Here is a 15179-nt window from a genome sequence, read left to right as displayed (position 1 = left end):
AGGTCTTCCTGGGCCTACCTCTTCCACGGGTTCCCTCAACTGTTAGGGTGTGGCACTTTTTCACGCAGCTATCCTCATCCATTCTCACCACATGTCCATACCAGCGCAATTGTTTCTCTTGCACACCACAACTGATGCTTCTAATGTTCAGCTTTTCTCTCAAGATACTTACACTCTGACGGGTATTCACATTGACATTACACATCCAACGGAGCATACTGGCTTCATTCCTTGCGAGCTTACGTATGTCCTCAGCAGTTACAGCCCATGTTTCACTGCCATGTAGCATGGCTGTTCGTACGCATGCGTCATACAGTCTGCCTTTTACTCTGAGTGAGAGTCCCTTTGTCGCCAGCAGGGGTAAGAGCTCTCTAAACTTTGCCCAGGCTATTCTTATTCTAGCAGCTACACTTTCAGCGCACCCACCCCCACTACTAACTTGGTCGCCCAGATAGCGGAAGCTATCGACTACCTCTAGTTTTTCACCCTGGAATGAAATAGAAGTTGTTTCCTGTTTGTTTACAGTCTTTATTGCACCTGAACATCTGCCACAAACAAAAACTAACTTGCTAGTTAACCTGCCTTTGATGTTGCTGCACCTCTTATGTGTCCATAGCTTGCACCGGGTACATCTTATAGAGTTACTACCTACTCCTTTTCTACATACTGAGCAGGGCCATCTACCTGAAGGGGTTTGTGTTTTATCTACCTTCCTACTTATTAGGATTTTGGTTTTAGCTGGGTTGACTCTAAGGCCCTTCAATTCTAGACCTTGCTTCCACACCTGAAACTTCTCCTCTAGTTCTGATAGTTCTATATCTATCTATATATATATATATATATATATAAATGACAGGCTTCTTTCAATTTCAGTCCATCAAATCCCCTCACAAGGCTTGGGCCAGTCTAGAGATATAGTAGAAGACACTTGTCCAAGATGCCATGCAATGGGACTGAACCCAGACCCATGTGGTTGGGAAGCAAAATTCCTATAATGCATCATGAATAAATGTTTACATTTACTTTATTTTACAAGGTCCATTTATATATTTTCTATTTTAAATCAATTTGGCCTGGTGGAAGAGGCTGTTCCTATGGCTTTCACAGATCCTTTGTAAATGGTGAGATTGGTACTTTTAACATTCTGCTTGATGGTTGGATGAAAACCATATGCAGAGAGGAAGTTCCACAGAGTTGATGTTCTAGAGAGGAAGGTTGGGGTATAGTGAGAGTGGACACAACATAGTTGATAAAAGGTGGAGGAAAAAGCAAGCTGGGAATGCTTGTGTGGAAGTGATGTGAAACTAGACTAGAAAACAGGCCATAGTAGTAGTAGTATAAAAGACAGGGAATGGTGACAGCACATCTATAGAGGAGAGGGTGGAATGAATTTGTGAGTAACTTCATACTGTTTGGGCAGTTAGCTTGTTCTTTGGATGCAGTTTAAGATGTCTGTTTGCAGCAATACTACCGTCATGTATGAGGGAGCAGACTACATTGTATGTCTTACCAGAGGGTTAGTAGCTTTGGGAGCTGGAGTATTTTCTGGGTTAGTAATTATTGGAAAGTGATGGTATTTTGTATTCATTTATACCTTTACTAGCTTCTGTCAATGGATTACAGTGATGCCGGGGTACTGCTTTGAAGGCTTTAGTCAATCGGTATTTATTCTAACACCAATTGTCCAGCAGTGAGAGACAAATATAAAAATAAATACATATACACAGACATAAAAAAAAAATATACATATAGGCGCAAAAGCAGCTGTGTGTTAAGAGGTTTGCTTCCCAACCACATGGTTCCGGGTTCAGTCCCACTGCGTGGCATCTTCAATGTCTTCTACTATAGCCTCGAGCCAACCAAAGCCTTGTGAGTGGATTTGGTAGACGGAAACTGAATGTGTATGTATTTGCGTGCTTATGTTTGTCCCCCAACCATTGCCTGACAACTGATGTTGGTGTGTTTACATCCCTGTAACTAAGCGGTTTGGCAAAAGAGACGAATAAAATAAGTACTAGGCTTACAAAGAATAAGTCCTGGAGTTGATTTGTTTGATTGAAGGTGGTGCTCCAGCATGGCCACAGTCAAATGACTGAAACAAGTAAAAGAGTAAAAGTATATGTAATTTTGGGAGGAAGGAGAAGAAATCATGACCTTGCAAGCTCTCAGAGACTAGTGAGATTAATGTCATTAAGGTTCTGTATAAACCGTAGCAATTCAATATCTGCAGAAAAGGGATTTCAGAGGGGCAATACTCTGGGGAAGAAGGGCTGGGAAAAGGTTAGTGTTGGGAAAGAGATTGTTGAATGCTGCAAAAGTAATGAGAGGTAGAGAGACAAGTGGATTGTGGGTACCTGAGTGAAGGTATAAGACCAGCTATATATATATGTACACACACACAGATACATATATATATATATATATATATATATATATATATATATATACATACACACACACACACAATGAGCAGTTTTTAGTTTCCACTCATTCACTTCCACTTACAAGGCTTTGGTCAGTCTGTGGCTTTAGTATAAGGTGCCATACAGTGGGAATGAACCTAGAACTAAGTGGTTAGGCAGCAAACTTCTTAATACACATCCGACAACCATGTCTATGCCTATTCTATATGAAGTTCAAGTTTCTGCTTTGATAAAAATTACTTTTCAGAAATTGCTCTGCTGCTTAATACTTATTAAGTATAAATTTCAACTTCATTTTCACTGGCATTTTATCAATTTAGTACAGCTAACATAATATTAGTTCTCATAAACATATTAATTAAGTAATATAATATTGCATTTTAAAACTAATGCTTACTAAGTTACAAATGGAAACAAAAACTAGAAAATCTAAAAATATTAAATAAAATATGAGTGGTAGGTTAAACTAAACTTGGAAATATTATTGTTGATGTGTGCAAGAAAAAAACGTGATTTCTAGCATAGGCATAAAGCTACAGATGTTGAAAAAAGTGGCACAGTTGATTAACTTGACGATAATACTTTATACATATTCATTCTAACAACCTCATTACTCAATTGAAATATTACTCTTTTACTTGTTTCAGTCATTTGACTGTGGCCATGCTGGAGCACCGCCTTTTAGTCGAGCAAATCGACCCCAGGACATATTCTTTGGAAGCCTAGTACTTTTTCTATCGATCTCTTTTGCCGAACCGCTAAGTTACAGGGACATAAACACACCAGCATCGGTTGTCAAGCGATGTTGGGGTGGGGGGACAAACTCAAACATATACACACACATACATGTATATATATACATATATATACGACGGGCTTCTTTCAGTTTCCGTCTACCAAATCCACTCACAAGGCTTTGGTCGGCCTGAGGCTATAGTAGAAGACACTTGCCCAAGGTGCCACACAGTGGGAATGAACCTGGAACCATGTGGTTGGTAAGCAAGCTACTTACCACACAGCCACTCCTGATGTATTTTTTTTTTCCCCAAAAAAAAGGAAATGCTTCAAAAAAATTACCCCAGGTCCTATATGCAAAGCTGGGTTAATATTTGTTTCAAAGTTTAGCATAAGGCTAGCAAATCGGTGGGAGAGATAAGTTGATTACATCAACCCCAGTACCCAACTGGTATTCATTTTATCAATCCCAAAAGGATGAAAATTGAAGTCAACCTCAGTGGAATTTAAACTCACAACATAAAGATGGATGAAATGTTGCTGCACATTTTTCCCAGAATGCTAACAATTATGGCAGCTCCACTGCCTTGTGTTGGGCTAATATTACATGCTTAATGCACCAAAAAACAATTCTTTCCTGAAAATGTTCTGTTGAAATTGAGATGCATTTAATGTCTATGTGTCTTTTATGTTATCAAATACAGCAGGGGTTTTCAAACTGTGGTCTGCGGACCACAGGGGGTCCGCAAGGACAAGACAGGGAGTCCGTGGACAGCAAATACTTTTTATGGGCAATTTGATTTTATATATGTTTTTTAATCGAAATCTTTTAATTGACAATAAACCTATTTGTTAAATACTGTTAAATAAATAAATGTAAAAATATATGTTATTTTAAGCAAATATTTATGTATAAATTTCATAAGCATTTATAAGGGGGTCCCTAAGGTAAAGCCTGAAATATAAAGGGGTCCGCAAGTCAAAAAGTTTGAAAACCCCTGAAATACAGTATATGTATCTCGATATTTAGAATAGATACACTAGAGTGATTAAAAGCTTTGGTATCAGGGAAGGTAATTGGCAGAAAAACACTGGTTCAAAATATCCTGTCCATCCCATATTAGCATGGAAAAAATAGAAATATGATGATGATGAAGGTAGCTGTGATGATGATGATTCACTTTCATGACAATGATAGGAAGCAGTTATTTAACCCCAGGTTAGTACTGACTGAGCAAACTGTATGGTCAAAGGCATTCACAACATGACCATCCTGTCATTTTCTTAAACATTGCCTTTCCAAAACTCTATTATCTGATGTGTTCTTGAAAAGTTTGTAAAGAGCAATTTAAGGGAGATTTGTTTGCTGCTACCATGTGGTTTAGGTTCAGTCCCACTGCACAGCACCTTGGCCAAATGTCTTCTACTAAAACCCAAGACTGACCCATAACTTGCAAGTGAATTTTGTAGGTGAAAACTGTGTAGAAGACCATCATAAAAGATATATAAATATGTGTGTGTGCACGTGCGCACATGTATGTATGCATGCATGCAGGTCTTTGTTTCTCTCCACACCGCTTGATAACAGGTATTGGTTTGTCTACGTCTCCACAGTCTAGTGGTTTGGCAAAAGGGGACTGATAGAATAGGTACCAAACCAAAAAGTTCTGGGATAAATTTTTTTCAATTAAAACCTTCAAGGTGATGCTCCAGTATGGCTGCAGTCCAATGACTGAAACAAATAAATGAATAAACATTGACAGAGCAAGCAGAGGTTCCTTCACAGATTCTACTGACACTACAGCATTTTTCAACCTTTTTGCTCTTGAGAAACCTTTGCTGGCATAGCTGTGTGGTGAGAAGCTTGCTTCTAAACCACGTGGCTTGAGGTTCAGTCCCACTGCATGACACCTTGAGCAAGTGTCTTCTAATATAGTCTTGAGTTGACCAAAGCCATATGAGTGGATCTGGTAGATAAAATCTGAAAGAAGCCCATCATGTATGTATGTTTTTATGACGAGGACAGCTGTGTAAAGAAGTGCCAATCTCTAACAGTGAAGGGAAACTGTGGAAAAGGTAGACCCAGGAAGACACGGAATGAGGTAGCGAAGCATGATCTTCGAACGTTGGGCCTGATGGAGGCAATGACTAGTGACTGAGACCTTTGGTGATATGCTGTGCTTGAGAAGACCCGTCAAGCCAAGTGAAATCGTAGTCGTGGCTGATGCTGGTGTCACGTAACTGGTGCCCATGCCAGTGACACATGAAAAGCACTTTTCGAGCATTGGGCCTCACAGAGACACAATGTAGCTGATGCCAGTGTCACATAACTGGCACTTGTCTTGGTGACACGTAAAAAGCACCTTTTGAGTGTTGAGCCACACAGAGGCAATGACAAATGATTGAGACCTTTGGCAATATGCTGTGTTTGAGAAGAAGACTCATGAAGCCAAGTGAAATCATAGTTGTGGCAGATACTGGTGTCATGCAACTGGTACCCAGGCCAGTGGCACATAAAAGCACCCATTACATTCATGGAGTGGTTGGCGTTAGGAAGGGCATCTAGTTGTAGAAATCATGCCAAATCAGACTGGAGTTTGGTGTAGCTCCTCAGATTACCTGTCCTGGTCAAACTGTCTAACACATGCCAGCATGGACAATGGACGTTAAATGATGATGATCTGCGTGTCTGTATTTGTCCCCCTTCACCGCTTGACAACTGGTGTTAGTGTGTTTACATCCCCATAACTTAGTGGTTTGGCAAAGTACTGTGGTCGATTCATTCAACTAAAAATTCTTCAAGGTAATGTCCCAGCATGGCCACAGACTCACAACTGAAACAAGTAAAAGATATCTCAGGGAAGCCTTACATGGTCATTATGTATCTTTATTAGTCTCCTTTATAAAGTTCAATTTCATTAAAAAAAATTTAGTAAATCATAAGACTGTCTGAAAGTTTTGACAATCCATCAGCTACTGCTAAAATTTTGAAAAATTTCATCTTCACCAAATTCCCCTAGAATTCCCTATTAAGAGTTTATGTTCCTCTTAATACTATCTATGAATGCCAAGGTTTCTATACTTTTAGGAATATTTTGTATTTGTATAATGAAATTATGAATAGAAAATTAAACACAAAAATTACTAACAAAAAAAAAACATGCGAAATTCTGGTTCAAACGCCCTTTTTTTTTATCTTTTGGTATTTTCTGAATTTTTTTGTGAATTTGAGTTCTACAGACAGGAATTCATACGATTATGAAAAAAAAAAATTTTGTTCTAAATTGCTAATTCTCTTCCCATAAATCCTAAAAGTTCCACTCTTTTGCGATTTGTGTTTAAATCCCAGTTATGGACCACCCCTTGGTACATCATTCCATTTAATATGTTTATGGGGAGAAAAAATATCGAGAAGCATCAATATATGTCAGTGACAAAGAAACGAGGAAGGCATCAGGTGGTCGTGAAATGTGCTAAAAACAACAGCTAAGTTGCACTTAAATCACACACACACATACACAAAATAATTAAGCATCAATATATGTCAGAGTGACAAAGAAACGAGGAAGGCATCAGGTGATCGTGAAATGTGCTAAAAACAATAGCTAAGTTGCACTTAAATCACACACACACATACACAAAAATAATTATTAGGAACGGAAGCAGTATTGATAACAAGAGGTAATTTACAATCTAGTTTAACAAAACATCCACGTCAAGTTGGATATAAATAAAGATTGACAAAAAGCACACATTTACATATAATTAACTTGACACTTCCTTTTCCTACAAACTCAGCAAATAAATAAACGAAACCAATTTATCGTTATTTTTCGCAGAACTCTAGTGACCACTCACTGAACCCCGAGCGAACTTCCGCGAAACTAAGGTTCTGCGGAATCCAGTTAGGGAAACGATGCACTATGGACTATTTCTATGGTGCTGTTGTTTGTTATTGCTGTTGTAAAACACCAGCTCGAGCCTATGCTATGACCATCACGGTTTTCTTTTTCTGGCATAATATACCTTGGGAAAGATTATCCAGTGTGCCCTATTTTTAAAACGGCAGAACAGTGGTTCAGCAATAGTGCATCACCGACTTTTAAAAATAGAATTGAAGGTTTCAGAAAATCCACACTAGCCAACGAGAGCCTGTATGCGTACGCTTGACTTGCTAAAAGTAGCAGCCAAATATCCTTAAATCACACACTATCAAAAAGGACAAGTTGGATAATACTGACTGACTGGGATACACAATGCTTGAAAAAATAGGGGAGGTCCATTGTTGGAGTACCTTTGGTTATAGGTTCGCTTGATCAATGTTAAACTAGGATTAAACAAAGGAACGTCTACGTGATCGCTCGATCTGCTAGAAATAGTTACAAAATATCCCTCAAATCATATCTTATTGAAAATGAAAGGAGTATCACTTTGATGATGTTAATGAGGTCTGCTCAGTCACGGTTGACTTAGGGGTGAAAAGCAACACCAAAACAACAATATGGGGCACACTATGTTTTTAATGCTTTTTGTTGTTGCTTACGTGTATTGTATCAGCCTCAATTTGTAAGTTATTTGGATAAGTTTTAAGAGCTTGAAGTTTGTTTAACTAGTAAAAACGGAAAACTGGTGTTGTTGGAATACAAAATTTAAAAAGTTAAATAGTTGTATTTCTTAGTTGTAGAGAATGAAATGATAAAATAACAAAAAGTTAGGCGAGAATGCAAATATTCAACTGTTTGTCGTTAGAGGAAATAGGAATGCGTAAAGTTTAAAAGGCAATTAAAACCTTGTGTTTATCTAAAACAACATTATATAGAAACCACGTAATTAATGAATCTAAATAAAAACAAACCAATTAATGAAGGCAAATCAACCGCAATTAAAAGGAATAAATAAAGTTATCGTCTGTCTTAAATAGAAGATTATTTAGATCCAATTTAACAAAATAACGTTAGAGTACCTGTTTAGTGTAAAACCTTCGCTTGGTCCCATCCCGTATAAAGCTCCAAGTTAATAACTTGTTCAAGGGTTTCAGTCGAATCATGGTTGTGTGGCTATAGCACTCGAAGAGTACAATCAATATCCGATGGTTTCAGCTTTATGTATGAGGCATCCACTACTTGAATCATCCAGACCGTTAGTTGACAAGCAGGCACATGGCTTTCACGCACTGAGCTGGAACGAATGAAAGCAACTCATCCCCACCACACACACACACACACACACACACATACATTACACGGGAAGAAAAGAAAAACGAAACACAGAGAAAGATGCAGAGGAAAGAGTGCGAGAAGTTGAAATAAATTTTCAAGACTAAATTACCACATTAAAAAAAAAAATGATTTCGTAAAGAAACTAATAAACAACAAAGTTTTTCTTTTGTTTTTGCTATAATATAGTTATTGAATAGTCATATAGCAACAGCCACCTAGAGGAAGCACTATTTCTTTCGTATGGGCTAGTGTTGCCTGGAGAGTTACTAAGTTTGTATCCAAGGACTCTGAAAGGATTCTTTTATTATTATTGTTATTATTTGTTTTTAACAGTGGTTACAAAGGTTTTCACGGGCGCCCTTTTCTTTCTGCGAATGCTAGTCTTTCATACATATAAATATTTACAGTGATCCAAGGAAATTCTCCGGCCCGAGTACGATGACCTCTCTGTACCTCCCCTTCTCATGGGCTCTGAAGTATCCCATTAATGATGCTGAGATGTAGGGACTAAACTTGTAGACCACTCTATCACAGACCTTAGTAACTGAGAGGTGGACAGAGAGTGAACATAAATCGCTAACATATTCATAAACGGCATTAATGTTACGAATGTAATTATAATAGAAGAGAATTCAGAACAACTGAATTTAATGTTCGTGCTCATCAATGTGGCGAAAGTAAAGAATGCGTACGCCTGGTGTTTAGGGTTATGGCTAGGGTTTAGGGTTTTTGTTACGCCGAATACGGGTGGTGTACGTATTCTTTACCTCCGCCCATCAATGTTATATTTTGATTGAAGGTAGCATTGAAAGTTGTTAACATTTTCAATGTGAAAGCTTACCTTAAATGATACGGTTTCAATGCAAATAGTTAACATTGGAAATCACTATAATTTCAAACTGGGCACGAGTGAACTTTTTCGAGAAGTGGGTCGCATGAGACGTAGATCGTCATCAAGCGGGTCACACTACTAAAAATGTTCAAGGTAATTTTTCGTTTAGATGTTCAATTCAGAAAATCCCGCGAACCGTAGTTGGTGACCTTTTAGCTATGCTTATAGCCTTTCTTTGAAAATTTATAGAATTTTATTTTATTTCTTGAGTTTCGAGGAGGCAGGGCCCATGATTTTTACAGGCTCCCCTGGCTGATGATATTAAGGATCCATTTAAAACATAGCTTAATACCGACAGGAAAGATATCAGAAGGAAGAAGATTCTAGAGGGCTGATGTACAGGGAAGAAAAAAAAATATTGGCATAGGAGTTAGAGCTGGGCCAGAGGAGTAGGATGCAAGAGAGGCAGAGACGGGCGAGTTGCGAGTATCTGAGTCGAGGAAGTACAAGACCAACATGCTCTAAGGCAGGGGTTTCCAAACTGTGGTCCGCGGACCACAGGGGGTCCGTAGACAGCAAATACTTTTTATGAGCAATTTGATTTTATATATGTATTTTAATTGAAATCTTTTAATTGACAATAAACCTATTTGTTAAATACTGTTAAATAAATAAATGTAAAAATATGTTATTTTAAGCAAATATTTATGTATAAATTTCATAAGCGTTTATAAGGGGGTCCCTAAGCTAAAGCCTGAAATATAAAGGGGTCTGCAAGCCAAAAAGTTTGAAAACCCCTGCTCTAAGGAACAGAAACCAATATGGTAGCGGCTTCGTGTATTGGAGTTGAGAAGTTGAGAAGGCTTTTTGTTGCCCAATTCCTCTGTGATGAGTAGCTGGTGCAGGTGCTGCTGCGACTCGTAAATGTGTTTAATCACTTCTCACTTCAGAGTTTTATTTGGAACTAGCAGTTATACCCGTCATTGATCAGATAATTACTTTTACTCTTTCTCGGGAGCTACATTCAAAGTGTTATTATATAGAGAAATTTACTCCTCCTGTAAGTGTGTATTTTATAAGAAAAAACATGAAATAATTGAAGTAGAAAAAAAGATCAATTTCATACACGAACTTCTGTTTGTTTATTATATAACAATAATAAATGAGTTATTTTATATATCAATACAGTAATGGCAATTACAAATAATACACAAGGCTTTGGTCAGCACGGAACTGTAACAAAAGAGAATTGCCCAACGTGTTGTACAGTGGGACTGAACCCAAGGCGACATAGTTGGAAAGCAAGCTTCTCAACCACACAGCCACACCTATAAAGGAGAGATACATTTGCCCCTGGGAGCTCCTCTATGCTGATGACCTTGCTCTAATAGCCAAGTCACTACCAGAACTAGAGATGAAGTTTAGGGTGTGGAAGCAAGGTCTAGAATCGAAGGGCCTTAGGGTTAACCTAGCAAAAACCAAAGTCTTAGTAAGTAAGAAGGCTGACAAATCACAAACCCCTTCAGGTAAATGGCCTTGCTTGATCTGTAGAAAAGGCATGGGTAGAAACTCCATATGATGTACCCAGTGTAAGTTATGGACACATAAAAAGTGCAGCAATATCAAAGGAAGGTTAACCAGGAAGATAGTTTTTGTGTGTGGCAGATGCACTGGGGCAATAAACACTGAAGATGTACAGAAAACAGATCCCATCACATGCTAGGGAGAAAAATTAGAAGTAGTTGATAGCTTCTGCTACCTAGAAGACCAAGCCTGTAGTGGGGGTGATTTCTCTAAGAGTGTAGTGGCTAGAATAAGAATAGCCTGGGCAAAGTTCAGGGAGCTCCTAAGGGCTTCTTGCTCAAGATGAAAGGTAGACTGTATGATGCATGTGCAAACTGCCATGCTACACAACAGTGAAACATAGGCTGTGACTGCTGAGGAGATACATAGGTTTGAAATAAGTGAAGCTAGTATGATCAGCTGGATGTGTAATGTCAGTGTGCATACGACAGAGTGTGAATGCCCTGAGAGATGGTAACATGAAGCATCAACAGGGTGCCGACAAAAATTTTAATGTTCTCATTTCCTCTGCCAAATTGAACAGAAACGTTTTCATGAAATATTATATACTACTTATAATGCATAAGTAGTGAGAATATTTTATCGTTGGAAAATGGCAGTGCAGTATACTCAAATTTGATTAATCTGCATTTTGGGGGTGGGGGGTATAGTTCGTGTCAGAAATTTTTTTTAATCAACAGCAATCTGAGGAGCCTGATTAATGTTTGTTGCAAATTTGGAGGAAAGTGACTGGATACTCTTCAAGTTACAGGCCTTAATGCTGCGAAAATGATTAAAAAATGCCGTTTATCTGCCCCTGGGCCTGCATTAGGCAGGAAGTTGAAAATGTTTTTGGCCCATGACACTCCATGGATCCTATGTAATGCATGTGTAAAATTTCATTAAAATCAGTTGGGTGGATCTCAAGTTCTAACGACATGACAAACACACAGACAGAACAATCCTGTATTTTATATATTTATAGATGATGCTGTTTGGAGATGTGATCAAGCCCTGGATCTCTGGCGAAATGGTACCAATCACATAAGATGTGCAGGTGCTGTCCAACATAATGTGCCAGGACAAAAACTGTGCCTCTGGGTAGATGAATCACACTGTTGGGTCATAAGACCAAAATATAGGGATTCATTGTGACATGATAGCTGCAGTTAGCATTAATGATGTCAGAGATTGTTCAAAAGAGATCTTGGTGCTGGAAGTTCTCATCAATGATGTTCAAAGATGAAAATGCAAAATGTTTTTCAACATTAAGGTCACCACTTGTTATGATAAAGAATACTGAAATCTATTGGAGATTTTGATAAAAAGATATTTGTTCTTATTGTAAACGAAAAAATGTTGTCACTACAAACGATGACACATAGAGATAGAGTGAAGATTATTGTTCTTGGAATAGCATGAAGGTAGTAACTGTCAAAATGTTAGCTGGTTATTGTGGGTTGCTGCTACTGTCCATCCATTGTTTTTGTGTTGTCACAGCACTCTAGTCAGCTGCTGTCTTCTGTGTCCATTCTAATGTCTCCTATCCTTTGACCGTTGTCTCTTGTTCACTGTCTATTGTCAGTGGCTATGATACACTGAATATATAGTGGTAGTTAAGCTCAGAAAAAGCATGTTAAAGATGAAATAATTGTGATAGCTGGTTCCATGCAGAATTTTGATTGGTCAGATTTTGTTAATGACATAGGTAATATACTAATGAATTATGACCATATTATTTTTTCAGTGGGTGTAGCAATCTGGGTTTGATTACTAAATATTCTTGATGCACCTTCAAGAAAAACATCAGAAGGAAAAAAAACTAGTGCCAGTAAAGATTTGGCATAGGGGTTAGTGCAGGGCCAGAGGAGTTGGACATAACAAGATGAAGAGATGAGTGAGTCACAAGTACCTGACTAGTGGAAGTACAAGAACAACAAGCTCCAAGGAACAGAAACCATTATGGTAGTAGTAGTAGTGGTGGTGGTGGTGGTAGTAGTAGTAGTAGTGGTAGTAGTAGTAGTAGTAGTAGTAGGAGGAGGAGGAGGAGAAGAAGAAGAAGACAGAAATTAGCATGTGTCCTCAAATCTACTACTATTAGTCATGTTGGTATTAATATATCTAATGTAAGGAGCATTGACAAACTAATTAGAAATAATACAATATTAGTAATTGATTAATGCTTTAATTGTTTAGGCAAATGATATCTGCAAACCTGTTTCAATCATTACTTAGTAAATCATGGCCTTGAAGTAGTGATAATAGATTTAGTGTGAAGATTTGCACTCTTTAGCAAATATGGAGAAGCTTACGCTTTGCTGATGAAGTTATAAGACCAAAATATGCCTAGAGTTGTCTCCCGTACTTGTTGAAATAAAATAACTTTAGACATTGATTAATATTATTTTTCTTTTCCTCACTGCACAATTATTTCTAATTAACTTTTTACTGCTCAGTGTATAACACTGAATTTATGTTTTCTGTGCTAATCTTATCTCTCAGTAATTTATACTAATACTACTACTGCTGCTGCTGCTGCTGCTGCTGCTGCTGCAACTACTACTACGACGACGACGACGACCACCACTACTACTACCACCACCACCACCACCACCACTACTACTACTACTACTACTACTACTACTACTACTACTACTACTACTACTACTACTACTATGTGTGCTAAGATTACTGTTAGGGTTAATCAATGGCTATATCAGTTCTTCATCACCAAGCAAGCCAGTTTCTGAGATGTGAGCAGAGCAAGAAAACCTCTCCTCTTGTATGCACTTGTTTAGTGTCCAGACATTACTGACTTATGGAATTCTGTGGAGGGATGAGTTCCAGTGATCAAAAGATCCATCTGCTGCTAACATCTACTGCATGGAGGTCTTGGAAAGGTGTGACTGTCTGTGACATAATGACCGAGTATTTAGATGACATGTAGGTGTGGTTGTTGTCTGTGTATGTGTGGCACATTTTCCTGAAATTTGTCTCTTTGATGGAGGTTCCAGTCTGAGTCAAGTGTAGACCAAAATTGGGCATCTGCAGAAAGTCAACCCTCCCATTCTATAGTGGACTTGAGGTGGGTATGAGTGAGAATTTTCTGAGGAATATTTTGGCTGTTGTTGAGAAATTTTCTAAAAAAACTCTTTCAGACAGGAAAGTATCTCTATAAATAATGTTGCTGTGTGGAAACTGAAACAAGCCCAGAATGTGTGTGTATGTGTGTGTGTGTGTGTGCGCATGTGGCTTAGTGATTAATGTATTTGGCTCACAATCATAAGGTTGTGAGTTTGATTCCCAGCAGTGCCTTGTATCCTTGAGCAAGATGCTTTATTTCACGTTGCTCCAGTCCACTCAGCCGACAAAAGTGAGTTGTACCTGTTATCCAAAGGGCCAGCCTTGTTACATTCTGTATGAAGCTGAATATCTTTAAGAATTACATTAAGGGTATTCATGTTTGTGGAGTGCTTAACCACTTGCACGTTAATTTCATGAGCAGGCTGTTCCATTGACAGATGAACAGGAACCATCATCATAACTGACAGAGTGCCAGTTATATACATTTCTCTGACTTGGAAACAAGGGAGTATTGGTGACAAGAGGAGTAGCTGGCAGTAGAAAATTTGTGTCATTGAATTTCATCTGACTCATATGAGTCTGATAAAATCGACATTAAAATGATGGGGATGATGATGATGATTATATTCCACAGCATTATCTCTGTCAATATACAGGGTGTCCACAAGGTCTGGGTACATCGAGTAAATAAAATCACAACATAAACAATTAAATATAAGAAATAATAATTTCTTAACGAATGTGTTAATCCCCATGTGGGTACATGGAGTAAATAAAATCATTATATAAACAATTAGATATAAGAAATAATAATTTCTTAAAGTATGTGTTAATCCTCATGTACCCAGACTTTGTGGATACCCTGTATATTGATCAACCTTGGTCTTGCTATCTGAGTAGAAAAGGAAGAGGCTGTAATATGACTACAATATGTTTTCTGCTTTCATTTATTGGCTTTAAGATCACATCCACTCCAATCTACATTGCTACATTGTCAAAAAATTGTCATCAATATTGATTTCGTTAGAGTTGTCATTCTTGCTTGCTGTTTTTGGATTTTGTTAATACCCTTAGAAAAGTCTTGTTAGAGGAAATTACTATATCACACTTTTCTATATCAGTCCAAACCAATATTAATCATGTACATGTCATTGTAGCTAGCATGTCAGAATATCTGTGACTGAAAAAAATTGTTCTCTGCTATAAATAATATATTAATGAATGACCACTGAAAATAAATGACATATAATATAAAATAATGGTTATTAGCGATGGTAGCAGTATTAGTTCAAAATAGCATTCCATATATATTAACTTAATGTG

The 15179-nt window shown here is 37.8% G+C and overlaps 1 protein-coding gene across 3 annotated transcripts in view; it reads right to left on the bottom strand.

Moving 5' to 3' along the window:
• The window catches only part of LOC106879896 (threonine synthase-like 1), a 97633-nt gene that overhangs the window by 64123 nt on the left and 18331 nt on the right, over positions 1–15179 (bottom strand). The window contains exon 1 of one of the 3 annotated variants that reach the window (XM_052966431.2): positions 9219–9318. The exons of 1 other annotated variant lie outside the window; for it this stretch is intronic. In XM_052966431.2, coding sequence (XP_052822391.1) covers positions 9219–9254 — 36 coding nt within the window. In that variant the 5' untranslated portion in view covers positions 9255–9318. Of the gene's footprint in view, positions 1–8121; positions 8453–9218; positions 9319–15179 lie in introns of those variants that run through there. One more of the 3 variants, XM_014929640.3, reaches the window with a different exon arrangement.

Source organism: Octopus bimaculoides, chromosome 3, assembly GCF_046866305.1.
Source record: "Octopus bimaculoides isolate indiv1 chromosome 3, ASM4686630v1, whole genome shotgun sequence".
Classification (NCBI taxonomy): domain Eukaryota; kingdom Metazoa; phylum Mollusca; class Cephalopoda; order Octopoda; family Octopodidae; genus Octopus; species Octopus bimaculoides.
This window is presented reverse-complemented; position numbering and strand designations above follow the sequence as displayed.